Genomic DNA, 18738 nt, shown 5'->3' with positions numbered 1-18738 from the left:
GTCACCTGAAAACATGCACATATTTTTCATGTCATCATCAAGGTCATATCCAAAAAATAACTCAGACACAGATATGTAACAAGAACACGATCCCCTAGTTACATACTAAAGATGACTAGTCAATATCTTTTTGGCAAGGCTATTAAATCAGCTACTAAGACTCTCCTATTTCTCTACCTGAGAAAATTCATTTAGAAAAAGAAAAATAGACTGAAATCTACATATGCTGAGTCTGTCACATACCCTATAGCTGTTATCAATAATTCTATTTTTAAGCAGAAACCATTTAAATTATCTGATGGCACAGAGATACAGATAGTCTTCTCTTCCTACTGTCAACCATTTTTTCAATAAACAAATCATCAGACTTACTCACTAAACAACTATCTGTCATGCTCAGTGGTTCCCATAATTCACCTATTTGAAAACACAATACTTGTTCATATCTGTCTAAATTAACAGCAACTCTTCAGTTCTGGTTTCTATAAATATGATTGTTTGCAGAACGTCCCCAAATATCCATCAGAATGTGATTTGGGAAATTTCAGCTTATTTAAGGCCTCCTGTACCAGCTTTCATTTGTAAGCTTTGGTTCTTTTAGCTACAAACAGTTTCCTAACATGGAAAAAAAATCATTTGCCTTAGATGACAGGCTTTGTAATGAAGTAGTTGTATCTTTTCTACCCAAACCTTTGACATCCCTTCATTTATACTCATTAACTTAACAAAAGATAATAAATTTGCACAAGAAGAAAATTAAGTAAAATCATAGGAATGTATTCCACTCCAAAGGAAAGAAGACATCAAACCTAGTTTCTCACAGAAATCAACCAACTATACATAAAAGTTTGAAACAAATATACTTCTTAAAGCCTAAAAGATAATTTTCATATGAAAATATTCAAATAAAATCTAATATATGAAATAAATGCACTTTGGTGAATCATGAAATAATAAAATAAACTTAAAATACTGATTAGATATTAGCCTGCTTCACAGGAAGGATGTTTATACCTGGTACTGTAAACCTGGTCAGAAACCCTTGACTGCGAAGAGTATAGGCCTTAGGGGGGAAAAGCTACTGCTTTTTTTTTGGCGGGGAGGGGGGCTAGGGTTTTAAATACTTATGTGTATACCCATAAAACAGAAGCACAAAAGTGGTTGAGCACTTAGCTAGGGATGGGTTGTCTATATCAGCCTCCCCCAGTCCACAGCTCAGGACCGTGAAAGAAGAGGGGGAAGAAAGCCATGAAAAGATTATTTCTGGAGATGACATGGATGTTACACACAGCAGCTATGGCTTCCAACACGAGATCTATGCATGACCCAGCATGGATAGGAGAGGGGCTCCCAAGGTCCCTAGTGTTAGACTTTTGGCAACTGATGGTTGCTGAGGGATGGGGAGTCACCCTTCTTGAGTACTTGGGTACTGGAGGTTGTCCATGCCCCAGTGATGATCCCGTTATAATACATATAGGTATCACTAATTGGACACAGGGAGTTACTAATAATGATTTTTAAAGATGGCACGAAGGTGAGAGGGACACCGGGTGGTACGCACCAGTAAAAACTGCAAGTGGAGAGTGGTAGATATATATAATCACATTGTATAAATGTATGAACTTCTCAAAACACAAAATAGCTTTTTTTAAAAAGTAAAAACAAAGTAGTGTGGTGATGGTGTATACCTTTAAACCCAGCCCCTGGGAGGCAGAGGCAGCCTGGCCTACAGAGTGAGTTCCAGGATAGTCAGGGCTACACAGAGAAACTCTGTCTCATTAAAAAGAAAAAAGAAAAAAAAGGAAGGAAAGGAGGGAGGAAAGGAAAGAAAAGAAAGAGGAGAAAGAGGAGGAGGAGAAGAAAGAAAAAGTTAAAACAAGAAGACTGCACATCATTATCTCCATCCTAACAATCAACCTTGGTTTGAGCCAAATGCCATTAAAACACTGTAAATAACTTTTTGAACTAAGATCTATGTAATATTTAGAATCAGTTGTGACTTTATATTTTAAATATTCTGTCAAACTGCATTCTGCTAGTTTATACAAATATGCAGCATTTTCCATTTCGTTTTTTTTAAAAGGTAACTTTATCCAGATGCAATCTATTTTTCTTATATTCCCATAATACAAAAAGTATTATAATTTTATCTATTTTGTATAAAAATAAGGACCAACTTTCTTCTTTCCCACTTCTACAGCTAATACTTTCTATATACTCAGGAAAGAGGCAAAAGGCTTATACTGAAAGCCATATACTAGAAAGCTAATGAAAAAAGAAGGGTAGACACCAAAACATCGCTCAGGATTCCCTTACTCTATTTTTATCCTCTTTCTAAACTCTAGACAGTATGACTCTTTTCTACTACAATCTTACCTATAAAATATGAACTTAGTCCTTCTCATAGTGAAGACAAATTCCACCCTCACAAAAAAATCACTTAGTCCATGGGTTGATGTTTGCAATGATTAGTAAGAGCCTACCAGCTGTAGGCCAAGGTTATTTGAACAGGACTGTTCTATATTCCTCCTCCTCAAGTTCTCTGCATTTATTGTATGTGAGGAAGGTCAGAGCACCTCGGCATGGAGGTAAGCCTAAAGATCTGGCTTTCCTATTATAAATAGTAAAGGGTTTTTATATTTTTGTTTGTTTGTTTTCAAGACAGGGTTTCCCTGTAGTTTCTAGAGACTGTCCTGGAACTAGCTCTTGTAGACCAGGCTGGCCTCAAACTCAGAGATCCACCTGCCTCTGCCTCCCGAGTGCTGGGATTAAAGGCGTGCGCCACCACCGCCTGGCTAATAGTAAAGGTTTTACATCAATTGTGATGTCAATTTTCATTTGTTACCAAAAGGTAAGGGAGAGACTGTTTGCTTCATAAATTCTCAAATTGGTGCCTGAAATACAATTATATGTACAATATAAGATTAAATTAAAATGAAACCTAAAATAAATCTTCTCAATATCAGGTTTTCTCAGTTTCCAAATGAATTAAATTTTACAAGAGATGATACACTTACATTCATAGTGAAAGAATTAAAGAAAAGAAGGCATGCTGAATAAGATGGAGAAAAACCTAGACTTCCTTACAGAGTATATTCTTAAAATCCAGGGGGAGGGAGGGAGGGAGAGAGGGGGGAGGGAAGGAGGAAGGGAGGGAGGGAGGGAGGGAGGGAGGGAGGGAGGGAGGGAGGGAGGGAGGGAGAGAATAAGGATATGTTCTTATCATACACACACAGAGCTGTTCTCAAAGATGGAATTAGGGAGGAACAAAACACTAGTTGTTACCCAGTAGAAAGATGATTTCAAAGGTACCTAATGATTCAGTGATGATTTCACTGATGCTTCATGGATGTTTTCAAAGGTACCTAGCTGAGGGATAGAAGCTAACTATAGAACAGAAATCTCAAAACTGAACCAGCGTGAAAATCCAACTATGATAAAGTAGTGTTTTAAAAATTGATGGAAATTTGATAATAAAAAAATATAGAAAACTTCTCCTTGAACACTGAGAAATCTATTTGAAGTATCATTTGTATAGATCATTTGTATAGATCTTAAAGGTAGCAAAAAAGAGATATTATTTTAAATCACTGAAGCATTTCAGGCACACTTTGAGTTAATAGCTAATACAGATGGCAGTTATATAAAGGAAAGGCCTAGGGAGAAGAGAAGCAACAATGAAGAGAAAACAGGAGAGCTGCTTTAAGCCAATAAGATTTTCATAAGTGAAGAAGGAAGAGTGGTTAAATTTTGTTTGATACTGAAGATGTTTTGATTCAAACTCCTTGACAATTTTAGTCTCCTGGCATCACAGAAATGAAGCATCCTATACCCTACTACCATTCGCAGAAATGTGACAAAACAGATGTTCATCCTACCAATAAAGGTTAATCGTGTTATGACTTGGAACAATTAAAAGAAAAGTAAGCAAAAGATTGAAAGGAACATAGAATAAGACAAGGTCAGCATACTGTTCTTCCAAGAACCCAAATTAAGTTTCAGAACCCACCTTGGGTAGCTCACAACCTGTTACTCCAGTTCCAGGAGACCCTACAGCCTCCTCTGGCTTCTGTGGGCACTTGCATTCACATGCACATACCCACAAACAGAAACACAATTAAAATAGAACATTTTGTTGTTTGTTTCTTAAAGAGGTACTCCTTCACTGGGTTCCAAAGAGAAAAACATATTTCAAAAACTTCTAAAAGAACTTCCTTTTTCGTTATTATGTAAGTGATGTGAACATAGAGCAGGAGTGTTTTTATGATTTTGTTCAGTAAGTTTTAAAACGTCAGTAAGCAGCAACAGTCCAGGTATCAAAGTGCTAAAAGTATTTTAGCACAAGGCTGAAAACAGAAAGCAAGAACACACACTGGACTGTGAAGGCTGGAGTTCAGCAGCTGCACTAGGGCTTCTTCAGACAGAAATGTGTTAAACTCATATGTAAGAATTAGCCAATAAGAAGTTAGAGCTAATGGCCAAGCAGTCTTTTAATTAATACAGTTTCTGTGTGGTTATTTCAGGTGTTAGTTAGTTAGTTCAAGGCCAGCCTGGTCTACAGAGTAAGGTTCCAGGACAGCCAGGGTTGCTATACAGAGAAACCCTCTCTCAAAACACACACATGCACTCATGCACTCACGTGTAGGTGCGTGCACACGCGCACACACAAACCTAAAAGAAAATTTTATATTTTAAAAATGATCATAGTGGACAGTGATTAGCTTAGTGGGAGAACTTAAAAGCTCAGAAAACACAAGGCCTGAGTTTAATCCTTAGTGCCATAAAGGGACAAAGACAGCATCCAAAAGGAAAATGCAACAAATTTTAATGGGTATATGTTAACTCCCATACAGCCTCTACTAAGATCTAGCCTTAAGCACTAGTAAAAAGAAAGAAAACAAGTTCTGTACTTCAATAAACACATCAGCTACTTTAAAATTAATTGTTCTAACACCAGGAAGAACATCCTCAAATTAATATACATGATGCATTCTCACTAGATGATAAATAATTTCTGTTTGTTCTTTATAAAAATAATATACTAATAGTTGAAACATGAATAAGTTAACTCTTTGAGCCAGCAAATCATTCAGTTCATTAGATTCCTTAATTGTTTCTTCTACCGTTTATTAACAGCACATCCCCAGATATTCAGATTAGAACCTGATGGAATATCAAGGAATTGTTCTGGGCATTTTCTCTTCATTCACACATTGCCTTACATCCTTAACATTTCTAGCAACTGACCTCTCCATTCTCTCACTAATCTGTCAAGACTTCAATCATTCATTTTCTAGTTACTCAACAATGGCATTCTTTTTAGTGTGGTCTTTCATACTTTACCTTCCTTGATATATCTTAAAACATTTAGGATTTACAAAAATACAGCTTTGCTTTAATCTCTACACATACTGTTCCTTAAAATTCAAACTCCTAAACCAAGATCTAGATGAATCCATCTTTTACTGTAAGTCTTAGAGTCCACTGAGGACAGACTCCTCCCTCAAAGTAAGCTTTGCATTGTACTTCCAGTTTCCCTGGTAACTCTCCAAAGGTAAACATATCAGCTTTGCCACTCTTGGGCCTCCTGGTCAAAAGAATAAAATACCTCTGGCCCATGGTGGAGATCATGACATTCTGATCTGCTCTAAAGATTAGAACATTATATAGTATTGTCTCCTTTAAGAGGCAATCCAGCTAAGCCTGTCAATCACCTGGCCAGGAGTCCATGCCACAAGAAATTTGATTTCTTGGGGGGAAAAAAAGGCTAAAAAGAGGGGAGGAAAAAGCATATCTATTCCCTTTTCTTTTCTTTTTCTTTCAGATAGTGATCAAACCTTAGATGTGTTAACCTAAATCTCTGGGCTTTTTCACCAGCTCTGCAGTTTCTCCCTTCTGCCAGGTAGCTGCGTACCAACCTTTATGGCTGAATATGCCAGCTTTCAGACTCTTTAACTCAAGCAACATGACATTCTTCTTCCTCTTCTCCATCTCCAATTTCCAGAAACTGCTGGGATTTACAGCTTGTCTGTGTTAGGTATTTCCCTAGTCTAAACTGCTAAATTGTTCTTAAGATTTTTCAGTCCATAACTGAGTTCTTTGTCTATCAAGACTCAGTTCACAGTAATATCAACATAGGAATATGGACATCTTATCATAAAAAGCAAGGGTGTCTAGACTCTGGTTCTAGTTTCAAGTTAGGTACTGAAACATAAAGTAAGGAATGCATATATACTCTTTTTATAAACACAGTTTGGCACATAAAATTATTACCAAAGTAATAATTTTAAAGAATAACTTTTAATATTTCATAATTCTTGTCTAATTTTTAGACCTTGCTCCTATATTGATTACAAGTTATACATATTGCCTTAATTAATTTGAACATTTGAGAAAAAATTATTCAGCATTAATTTACCTACCTATAACCACTACTAACACCTTGCTATACTTCTATATACTTCTATATAGCATCTTAAGATACCTGTATATCTTAAGGCTAAGTGTTTACTCAGGCATGGTGTAGCACACCCTAATCTCAGCACTCAAAAAGCAGAGGCAGGAAGATGTCTCTGAATTTGAGGACAGCCTGGTCTACACAATGAGCTATATAATAAAATAGTGCTTAATATTGTTGCAAATATTAACAAAGATACTAGGACAGAGAGTGATACATTTGAAAAAAAAACTGTGGCTTAAAGGCTGCATTCATTCTCCATCCTAGCTCCTCACTCTTGCTATGTCATGGAGACAATGAGAGAAAAGAGATAAACACATGAGGAAATGGAAGGCACCAAATGCTGTTTCGAATAGGCAGTGTCATTGTACCACTCCACCTACAGCAGAGGTTCACAACTGTAGGGGTCTGGATTATAGCTGAGATATATTTGTTTGTAAGGCAAGCTATGAAGTTCTCAAAGACTATGAAGATTCAAAAGAATCTCATTTTAAAACTTCAAAGTAGCTCATGAAGAAAATGGAATTATAACATTTAAATTCCAAAAAGCTTAAGGCTTCAAGATAGCCTCTTTCTAGTGAAATGTCGTTGTTTCAAATACTCCCTTTGGCCCTAAATTCTAGATGTAAGTACAATAGGCATGAGTTGACTTACACTCACACTCAAACTGTGAAATCCCACTGCAAATGAATTGTTTTACTTGATTTTTTTTTTCTTTTTAGTTATGGTATGTTCTAAATTGCTATGTATTAACTAAAACATTGTTTACTGAATAAAAACAGAGCATGAGAGTTGAAAGAAAGTTAAAATGTACAAATTACTTTGCACATGTATTAAGATTATGGTGATTTTGGTTCCTTCAGAGGACAATAAGAAACAATTTCACCACCACTATATGCATAAAATATGTACAAATTCTAAAAATTTACAAATAACATCTTTAATCTAGAAGATTGCAGGCAACAGTTTTAAAGGCTGCTAAATTGAAAGATGGTAAAGTAAGAAAATGCATATCCACTTTATTTAATGTTGGTAGGAACTTCTAAATTATTTTAAATAGCATGGACAGATTAAAACTTTAATCAGTTATTAACATTTAACATATCCCCCATATTTTCTTTTAAAAAGACAAGATGATAATAAACATCATTTCTAGTGCTCTGAAATCATCACAACATTTATACTGAGACTAACTGCGACCATAAGCCACCCTTTTGAGATAAATGGATCTTCACATAGGTGCATAGCAGACATGGAATAAGAGTTAAGAATTAAAGAATAATTTTTATAAGAAACTTCAAAAAGTTTAAGTTCTTTGTTTGGAAGTTTTTTCTTGTTTTGCTTTTCTTTTCTTTCTTTCTTTTTCCTTTTTGCTCCCCTTTCCCTTTTTTCTCATCCACATCTAAGTGGTTGGAATGAAAATGTCTCCCATAGGCTCAGATATTTGAACACTTGGTCCCCAATTGGTGGTGCTGTCAGGGAGGTTTAGGAGCATGGCCTGCTGAAGGAAGAATGTCACTGCAAGAGGTCTCTGGGAGTTAAAAAGCCTTATGCCATTTCCAACTAGCTTGTTTTCTGCTCCTGCTGGGGTCTGAAGATATGATCTCTTAGCTTCCTGCTCCTGTTCTCATGTGTTGCTTGCTGCCATGCCTCCCAGCCATGATGGAGTCTTGTCCCTCTGTAACTGTAAGCCAAAGTAAACTGTCTTCCGTGAATTGCTTCAGGTCGTTTTTCTTTTATCACAGCAACAGGTAAGTAATACACACACTGAGGAACATCTGTAGTTTTCTTGCATTATTTTTAAAATTGGTGTTTATGACACTACTTCTACTCAGTAATGAATTTTACATGCCATAACATGTATCACATGCTTATCTCAGATAGAATACAGTTTATATGTCTACCATAGTAACTAAAATATATAGGCTGGTTCTTAGGAGTAAGACTAGCCAGGCTACAGTCTTATTATCACATATTAGAACATAACTTAGCCAAATCATCTGCGTTCTCATTCTTAGTTCTATTATCTATAAAATAAAAATAGAGGCACATACCATGAAGGGTAGCAAATTAAATGCATTACCATAGGCAAAGCAATTATCCAAGCTTTGATACATAGATAACACTGAAAATAGGAGTAACATGTATACATACATAGAGTACAATCTAAAAAAATGTTCTGGATATTTAAAACTGTTATAGTTTGAATACATCTTCTAAAGTTTGTGTTCTTGAAACTTAATTTACTCTCTGATGGTGTTTGGAACTGGGGTTTTTTTCAAGAAATATACTTTGGACTAGATCACATCACAAGATTGAGGCAATCGTGATAGCATTAGTGGTTTTACCACAAAAAGGGAAACCTAGTATAGATGCTCCCTTGTTCTTGACACATGATGATTTTCACCAAGTTTTGCTTCAGTAAGAAGGCCCTAACGAGATGCTGCAGCTATGAGTCTTGTAATTCTTAGCTTCCAGAACTGTAAGAAGTCTTTTGTCTTTATAAATTACTTAAGTCAATGATATTCTATTTTAGCAGCAGAAAATATACTAAAATATTAAGCTTTTGTTATCATAGGTATTTTTTTTAAAAAAAAAAATCATTGTCCATGCCAATCAATACAATATTAAATAGAACTACTTAAAACATTTAAACCTTCTAATAGAGAAAATACCCTGGTAACATCAACTTTAGTTTAATTCCTCTTCTTATGAACCTAGTTTTTATTTTCTCCCTATGTGAACTCAAATCTGGCATCAAATACCATCCACATAGAAATCACATTGCTAAGCTGTGATTTCTAGAAGCCCAGCTACCTTTCAACTCAATTTAAATGGGGCACTATATCTTAAATTGCATGCTTAAACAAAGAACTTCAGCAGAGCTTAGCTTGTGCAAGAATCCAAGAACAGATAAGTCCATTAGCCCATTTATATAACTGTATACCTTCTCCTCATAGAGCCTTTATAAACAAGTACCAACATTTGCATCAATAGTTTGTCTAGTGCATAGAGGAAGAGTTCTCCATTCTCTTGAGTTGCTGTTGGTTTGCAGTTGATGGTATAGAGTATTAATGTAGTCAACTTTAGAATCTTATACAACACATTTTATTTTTCTATTGAAAAATTGTATTTTTCATATTTATGTTGCTATTACTACTTAATCATCTACTCAGTCCCTTACCATTACATATTAATATGTACCTAAACAGTATTCAATAAAATAGATTGTATTGGCTACTAATTCACTCCACACTAATTTCACTGGATCTTGGGCTTTTTTTTTTTTTTTTTTTTTTTGCAAGACTGGGAATCTGTCAGTTCTCTACAGCTAAGCTACAGTTACAGCCTTTTTTTCTTTCTCACTTTTTATTTTCAGACAAGGTCTCACTAAATAGCCTGGGCTGGCTTTTCAACTCCTTCTGTACTACAAACAGGCCTTGAACTTGCAATCCATCTACTTTAGTTGATAGTGTCTATATCACCAGACTTAGCTACAGACATTTCTTAAACTTGATTTAAAGTGTGTATGTGTGTTTTCTTAATGATTATGGTATAATTTAGCACATTTTGGTAATAAAAATTATGTCAAAAACAAGAGTACAACTAATAACCTTCTTTTGACAGGACTACAAAAATCATCTTAAAACATAAAGCAATAAACTTCCTTAAAAGCATTTCTTTGTACCATATTATTTACAAAATTAAAACTGGGGTTCAAACCAAGACTACAAGTATTCTAGATAAAGGTTGTATCACACAGCTGCAACCCCAGTCGGAGACAGCTTTTCAAGGCAAGGAAATAGTGAATATTTAGAAAACAGTGGTAAATATATGAAAAACTGTCAATAAATTACTTACATATAGGATTTCACTGGTTAACGTAAAAAATAACCTTTACTAAATTCATTTAATCAAATTAGCATTTCTCCACACCCACCCCAAAGTGGGGTTATTTCAGTCATCTTTGGGGATAAGAAAAAAAATTCATTATGCAAAATGACTGTACTTGAAAATAATCTAGCCTTTCCGCTCGGCCGTTCCCCTGCACCGGAGGCAGCCATGGCGCCCAGCTGGAATGGCATGATCTTGAAGCCCCACTTCCACAAGGACTGGCAGCGGAGAGTGGACACTTGTTTCAACCAGCCGGCTCGCAGGATCCGCAGATGCAAGGCCAGCAGGCGATAGCAGGCCGCATTGCCCTGCACCCTGCGTCCGGGCCCATCAGGTTTATCCTGAGGTGTCCCACAGTGCGCTATCATACCAAGGTCCGAGCTGGCCGGGCTTCAGCCTGGAGGAACTCAGGGAGGCTGGTATCCATAAGAAAGTGGCTCGCACCATCGGCATCTCCGTGGACCCAAGCAGGCGAAACAAGTCCACCGAGTCCCTGCAGGCCAATGTGCAGCGCCTGAAGGAGTACCGCTCCAAGCTCATCGTTTTCCCCAGGAAGCCTTCTGCTCCAAAGAAGGGAGATAGTTCGGCTGAAGAACTTATATTGGCCACTCAGCTAACAGGACCTGTGATGCCCATCCGGAATGTTTATAAAAATGAGAAAGCCAGAGTCATCACAGAAGAAAATAACTTCAAGGCTTTTGCCAGTCTTCGCATGGCCCGGGCCAATGCGCGGCTCTTTGTCATCCCAGCAAAGAGGGCAAAGGAAACTGCAGAGCAAGATGTTGAAAAGAAAAAGTGATGTGCTTTTGGAATATTGTAATAAATTTTCCATAAAGCAAAAAAAAAAAAAATCTAAGCAAGAAAATAAGATAAATTTTATCCTGTATTTTTCCATCACTAAAATAAGTTTTAAAAGCTGGGCATGGCAGTGCAGACCTTTAATCCCAGCATTCGGGAGGCAGAGGCAGGTGGATCTCTGAGCTGAAGGCCAGCTTGGTCTCAGAGTGAGTTCAGGACAGCCAGAGCTGCTATATAGAGAAACCCTCTCTCCAAAAATACTACTACTACTACTACTACTACTACTAATAATAATAATAATAATAATAATAATAATAATAATGTAACAATATTAATAATTCAGCCATAAACATAGCACCAAGAGATTCCACAATTATCTGCATGTGAGGGTGCAAAGTGAAACTGCTATACACACTGAAAAATAACATGCAGCTGCCTTCAGCTTATGAATATGGTGTATGGGAAGCAAATGGATTTGGGTTTGAATCTAGGTTTCATCCGCAGTGTATCTTTCTGAGTGTATGCAAGTCCTCTAAAATCTGGAGTGTGGGAGGGACCACTATATTGGACTGAGTGTGATAGTATGAGTCTTTAGCTCTAGCAACCAGGAAGTATAGGCAGGCAGATCTCTAAATTCAAAACACAACTTGTTCTACATAGTTTCAGGCCAACCAAGGCTACATTGAGACCCTATCTCTAATAAAATAAACAAAGAAAGGAAAATCCTAAATGAAAAACACTTCTGTCTGGTCTTAAGCATCTTAGATAAGGGATAGTCAGCAGGCTAAAACAGTTTTACATGTGAATAAATGTTACTTATAAGCATGACTTAGGGAAGGGGACATGGATTGCAAGGTGGTGTTCTCAGTAATTTGCTGTTATACCATTAGCAACAATTAGACTTCACTGTGAAAGTCAACCTAAAAAAAGTATTAACAACATGAGACTAATTGATTTTGTTTTGTGCTTCCTAGTTATTAAAAATAAGTAAATAGCCTTTCATAAAATTCATCTTCTATGAACACTGGAAATATCTCTAACATCAGATTTTGAAAACCATTTTTTAAAGTCCACTGTCTTAAAAAGACTAAAAAGTACATATGCATCATATAAAGTGATACAATAAATTGATTTGTAGCTCTGACCACCCTACTTGCATAAGTAAGTAAATCAGTACAAATTATCATCAATACTTGCCTTCATATTTTATGTTTATTCTTTTGTTTTTACTGTTTGTTTGGGTTTTGGGGGTGGGTTGAGACAGGGTTTCTCTGTATAACTCATTCTGTATATCAGGCTGGCCTTCAACTCAGAGAGATCTGACTGCCTCTGCCTCCCAAGTGCTGGGTTAAACGTGGGAACCACCATGCTCAACCTTATATTTATTCTTTATTGAGCCAATTTTCAACATTTACTTAGATGTGGCAGAATAAACACACATTTACTCCTGATCTCACTTGCAAACTCAACTACTTCTTTTAAAAGCCTTAACACACACAAAGATGTCAAAACGCATTATTTATGACTATTTTGGGAGCTAGAAAGTAGCTGGATGAATCTGTTCCTAGCTTGAGACCTGGGGAGCTAAAATCCAAACCACCGGTGGAGGAGGTTCAGGGTTCAAAACAAACTCATCTGTGCTTTAAGGACTCCAGAATCTGGAGAGGAAGGGGAGTAGGGGAGTGAAGGAGGGAATGTGGGGATTACAGGAATGTGAGGAACTACATACATTCTTGTAAAAGTGGAACTGAAAAGAGAATGAAAAAAAAATGGGAGAAAAATTTCCCCCAAGTCTTTTTCCCCAAAATGAAACCTATCCCTTAGTTGTTTCTCTGGAGAGAACTGTAAGAGATTCAAAATAATCAGAGAAAAGGTTTCCTAGGGACATGCGAAGAAAATGAGTATACACAAGAGCCCATGCATGCTTGATGGACCCAATAACAAGAGGGTAAGGAGGTCCCTACTTTCTCCCTCAACTAGGCCAACTGATCACACCAAAAATTAAAGGGGGAAAGTCACAAGTAGGTAAGTGGGGAGTGGGGGGGGTGGGGTGTGCATTGGAAGTGATTGTCTCTGGGGAAAAGAAAGAAAATGTTTTTTTTTTTTTTTAAAGTTACATGCCTCTCCCCAAATAAAAAGCTAGTTGCTTCTATAACTCAAAAGTTCTTTTTCCCTTCCTTACTGAATAGAATCATAAGCATGAATTAGTCATTTTTAATAAGTTCTAATATTCTTTGTGGATGGGGATGACTAAACAAGCTGGAATAAGCCATTGAACAAGATTTAAGGCAAGGTATTTTTCAACGACCCCACAAAAATACCCTTGTCTTATCATATAGAAGTCAGATGTGATACTTGGAATCCTAACAGGTACCTTGGCTTATCAAATAATCCAGGGAGAGAGAAGAATAACTAAGAGAGAATAGAAACTGTACAATTGTAAACGTTTACAGTGCCTTCCCTGTACCATCTAGTCGAGACTTTTTACATGAGTAGTCCACATCTACATAGTTTAAGTAACTTAAATCAGGTCTGGACTTTGAGCAAAAAGGAATTCCTCATACTTAGGCCTCATATATGACTTTTGAAATATGTAAATTGATTAAAGACAAAAAGGTTATCCAAATTAATAGTAAGAATTAACCAAAAAAAAATAACAACAGTACATTATACACCCTCAGAAATCTTTCACAAAAGTGCAAGCATTGTATACATTTTGTAACAAGACCAACGTATTAGGGCTGTTTTCTAAGACAATTTGAATTTCTTTGAAGAGAAATTAAATACATATTTTTTAAAAAGAATAATGAGGCAAACAAGCCCTTTTTCTGTTAAGACCATCTCTTTAGGTGTCTTACATTGGCCATAATTACTGTTAAAATTACTGCATAATTATTAGTACCTTTTGCTAAGAACCACCCAAATAAAAAACTACTTAGCTATGAAGTCGAAATCAAGGGTATGACAAGTTCCTCCCGTAGGTACCACTGACAGTAAACACCGTGCTTACTGTTGAGCTGTCCTACCCTATGCGATGGGAGGCTGGACTGCATTTCTAGCCCCATCCCACTGGTTTGCCTCCCAGGACAATCTATTCTAAATCTGCCAAATCCCTTTGCAGGAAAAAAAAAAAAATCCTGAAAACCCACCAGAAAGAAAATACAGTTGCTTTGCAAATCACTGGGCTTTACTCATCCCGAGCATCTAGCTATGACAATATTTACAAACACTAAAATTTAAAGATAGTAACATTTTAAAATGGTGTCTGAAGTTCATTATGAGATAGAAGCTATCAACTCCAAAGATAAGATTATCTCTAATTCCCCTCTTAAACCCACAGAGGATTTTGCATCACAGAAATATTAATAGCTTCTATCTATTTAATCCTACCTATGTGCTAGGTACAAACATAAGAGCTTTATGTTCGTGATGTCCATTCTCTAACTTATACGCTTGTCATCTTCCTTAGGTGGCTACCAAGTCGACTGTAGTACATAATAATTTTACAGTCTACTTTAACCTATAAGATTTCCAGATACGTGTCTCATAATCATTCTAGTACTAGAATTAAGAATGAAGCATTTTAACTTGTTTACTTTACAGTGTATGACCAAAGTTAAATCATTTTAGGTTTTAGAAACTGAGTGTTTCCTACACCTAACAAGTCAAGGGAAACAACAATGATGTCCCTTGAAATTAATTTTACTACTATGTCATGATAAAGCATCATTTTAAAACCTTTTTTTTAAATTTTAGGTGGGTTTTGTTTTGGTTTGATTTTGGGTGTTTGTTTGTTTGTTTGTTTGTTTTTAGAGACAGAGTCTGTCTACATAGCCCTGACTATCCTGGAACTCACTATGTAAACAGACTGGCCTCTAACTCACAGAGATCCATCTTCCTCAGCATCCTTGATGCAGGAATCATAGGCCTGCACTACCACACCACACTGGTTCTCTTTTAAACTTTGTATCTGTGCTTCCTTGAGTACTGTTACTAACTGCCTGTACTGTTATAACTGTACTGTTATCCTCTGCCTGTTACTAACTTTCCACCACTGTATCCCATCCACAGCACACAATTCAAGGTATGTGTTTGATTATTTGCCTTTCAGCAGATACTGAAGTCTGAATCAATTGCCAGCTTGCCTTTCCTTTGGAACCCAAGGAAAGTTAATTTGTTTAGGCTTCACAGTCTGCTGTGTAACTCCTTATCTGAAGGTTAAGCGTTAATAGGCTCTTAGTAATAAGTTGTCTTCCCCTCCCTTCCATATCAAAGCAAATTAAAGTAAGGGTTAAGTACCCATTCTCCTGAAGCATTTCTTGTGCAGATAACTTAACATAGCTCAAGGGTAATTAGAGGCAATTAGTTTTACTTTTCCTGAAAAGAACTGTTCCATTCCTTTCTCCTATAACCCTAGCACCTACTGCCAAGAAATTTGATTCATATTTTCCTCCAAAAAAGGAGATAAATTATAGATTTTCTTCTCAATATCACTAAGCTGTATATTTAAGTCATATATTCAGTTTACTGTCCGTAGTTAAGAGTAAATTATCTATTTTAAGAATTACTAATGATTAGGTAATTTGCTAATAAATTAAAGTTATTTAATATCACTACTAGTAAATAATAGAACCTTAATTGTTTAAAAAAATTGGTCTTGGGGAATACAGTTATATAAGCCACTGTTTTCCTTACTGGAAAATATTAATATACTCCTATTTATTAAATAGTAGATGAAATGTGATTCTTTCATTACATTTAAAATATTTAAAATTAATATATATAAATATAAATATCACTTTCAAAATAAAGCAGAACAGGAACTCAGAAAGAGACCTATTAGAGATCTATAAAATAGGTAATGAATTTTCAGGAAAAACTTGGCAATCTGAAAGTATGTTTATATAACATAATTTAGCTATATAAAAGTTCATTGCATTTTTCCTGTTCAGTTTTAGTCTTGGTTATTCATAATTTAAAAAAACAGTCAACCTCATCTGTTCTTAAAACATTTTAAAGACAACTATCAGAGTCTGACGTTGTTGTTTATTGACGAGGGTCTCACTATATAGACCAGGTAACCCTTGAGTTTGACATCTTGGCGTCCTCCCCCAGGTGTAGTCATGGTTTTCATGAGCTAAATCTTAAATCTGCTCATTTGCTCTTAAAACTTAGCTTCAAGGGGAAATTTAAAGGTGCGCAAAAGTTCTCCAAAAATGCTTGGCACTCAAAATTTTCAGCAATGAGGAGCCACTGGACAAGTAAACTAACACCACCAAGCTGGGGGTGGAACACATTGGGAGATGTAGCCTTGGTTTCAATGCCCAGTGTGTACGTGTACACACACACACACACACACACACACACAAACACACACACGACACAAGGGGGAGGGGCAGAAACGCAGAGAAAAGCTGTTCTTTTAAAAAGTAAAAAAGAGAAAAGTGCAATGCCATTTGTCTCATATTTAAAATAGCAAATGCATGCTAATTTGCATATGTTTGAAGTTCCTAGGTACACAGTCTACAAACCTAACGGTGCTAAACAAGAAACATGTAGTCATAAGACAGAGGCTCTAAACACACTGAACTTCAGTGAGCATCAATTGTCAAGATGAAAAGACATTTTCAAGAAACTCATTAAATACAGAAAAAAGGTTAAGGATATACATTGTCTATATATCAGACTGTTCCGACCTTCAAACCAATTTATCTATGACACTGGCAAAAACTTGCCAAAAGAAAATTTATATTCAATCATTAGCAACTTACTGAAAATATCAACTTTATCCTTTTTTTTAACTTAAATGTTTGGCAGGACATAAAATGAAATGTTAACCAATATAATGCCCACTCACTGTTCGCTTTATTTGGCACCTGTGACCTGAAGGAAATTAAGGGCTAACTGATGCAAACCATTCATGTATTCACCCAGCTAGCAACTATCCCACTTGACAAAAAAGGAAACTGAGGCACAGAGGTGAAGTAACTTGTATAGGTACACATGGAAGAAATGATAGAGCCAGGACCTGAACCCCATGTGCACAATAAGAAGCATTTTTAAAGGTAATATGATAAAGTATCTTTTTTTAAGAAGCAAGCATTGCGAATGCAAAAAAAGCTATATTACAAATGTATGCGGATGAGAATGCAGATTATACTAACTTTATTCCTAAACGCTTGTTTCTATATTTGCTTACAATTCAATACAAAACTACATTCAATCCTAACAGCAGTCCGCAAAGTGAAAGAAATAATTTACTTTCCCGAAGCTGAAATTAACAGACGAACCAACAAAAAAAAAAAGTGTAACTTAAAAGGATGGGGGAGGGGTGGTGTAACCAGGGCAATAGTTTCAGGAAAACGACTTTCTCTGTGTGCAGTTAATTAGGAAACAGTATGTCTGTCAGAGAAGGGGGTCAAAAAAGGGAAAGATGACAATCACTCCATCAACGTCCCACGCCCAAAGCGCCCCCCACCCGGGAGGGAAAAGTAGCTAACGGTGGGTCAGTGCCAGTGCCAACTGAAGAACTGGCCCACGGGGACCTATGAGGGAATGACAGGAGACCCTAGCAGAGGGGGAGGGGTGGCGATGACAGGAGGGCAGGCAGTGGGGATGAGCGCTTGCCTGGCGACTCCAAAAACGAGAAAACCGGGGATGCGGGTATTAGAGAGAAAGGCAGGGGAGCTCAGCAGAAGTGAGGGGGGCCGGGCAGGGAACGTGCGTGAGAACGACCGGACCCTCGGGCACCGAGGGGGTCTCCGGGAGGCAGAGCCAGGTCAGGACGCAGTTCTCCCCAGCTGACCGTCCTGCTCCCAGCCCCTCCACCAGGACAAACTCACTTTCTCCTCACCCCGAAGTCTGCAAGTCACCCCTAACCTGCTCCCCGTGCCCCTCGCCAAGCCGGAAAGCTCCGGAGAGGGAACCGGGGCTTCCCGGACTCCCTCCCCGTCCGGCTGGCGGCTGAGCCCCGGACACAGCCCAGAGAGGTGGCCCAGAAGGCCAGGAGCCGCGCCGAGGCCCAGGAGCCGGCTGACAAGTCGGAGCGGCCGACGGGCGCCTCACCTGACAGAAGCGTCGGCAGTAATCCCGGCTGCTGATCCCGACGCCGCCGCCACAGCCGCCGCCGCCGCCGGCGCTCTCTCTGCCGTCGTCCGCAGCCCTGAGCCCCACAGGGCCCGGCGGGGACTCCACAATGGCCACGAGCTCTTCTCCGAGGCGTTCGGCCTCTTGATCGCTCTCTTCCTCCGCCATGAGGCTCTCGCCGCCCAGCGCGTACCCAGCCCCTGCGCCGCCGCCGCCGCCGCCGCTGCCTTGGTTAACCTCCTCCTCCTCCTCTAGTTCCCTCCTCCTTTCCCTCCGCCCCAGCCGGACAGGGGCCACTCGGCTAGGCTCTACTTCCGGCTCCGCCCACCCACGCCCCCAGTTTTCACTGGAGGAAAGAGGCCGCCAATCATAGGCATGCCCGCCCTACACCCCTATTGGTTCAGAGAGCCGTCCGTCTGCCAGGCCCGCCGTCTGTTGGTCGCCGCTGCTCGGCGGTTGCTGAGGCCCGCCTACGAGCTCTGCCATAGGGCGCGCCCGAGGAC

The 18738-nt window shown here is 38.1% G+C and overlaps 1 protein-coding gene and 1 pseudogene across 1 annotated transcript in view; one reads left to right on the top strand and one right to left on the bottom strand.

Annotated features, from left to right (window-relative positions):
* Znf654 (zinc finger protein 654) overlaps positions 1–18467 on the bottom strand; it is a 71886-nt gene extending 53419 nt beyond the window's left edge. The window contains exon 1 of the mRNA XM_038345402.2: positions 18215–18467. Within this exon, the coding sequence (XP_038201330.1) occupies positions 18215–18403 (189 nt within the window). The 5' untranslated portion in view covers positions 18404–18467. The remainder of the gene's footprint in view (positions 1–18214) is intronic.
* On the top strand, positions 10520–11150 carry LOC119824861 (annotated as a pseudogene).
* Positions 18468–18738: the final 271 nt, after the last annotated feature.

Source organism: Arvicola amphibius, chromosome 10, assembly GCF_903992535.2.
Source record: "Arvicola amphibius chromosome 10, mArvAmp1.2, whole genome shotgun sequence".
NCBI lineage: Eukaryota > Metazoa > Chordata > Mammalia > Rodentia > Cricetidae > Arvicola > Arvicola amphibius.
This window is presented reverse-complemented; position numbering and strand designations above follow the sequence as displayed.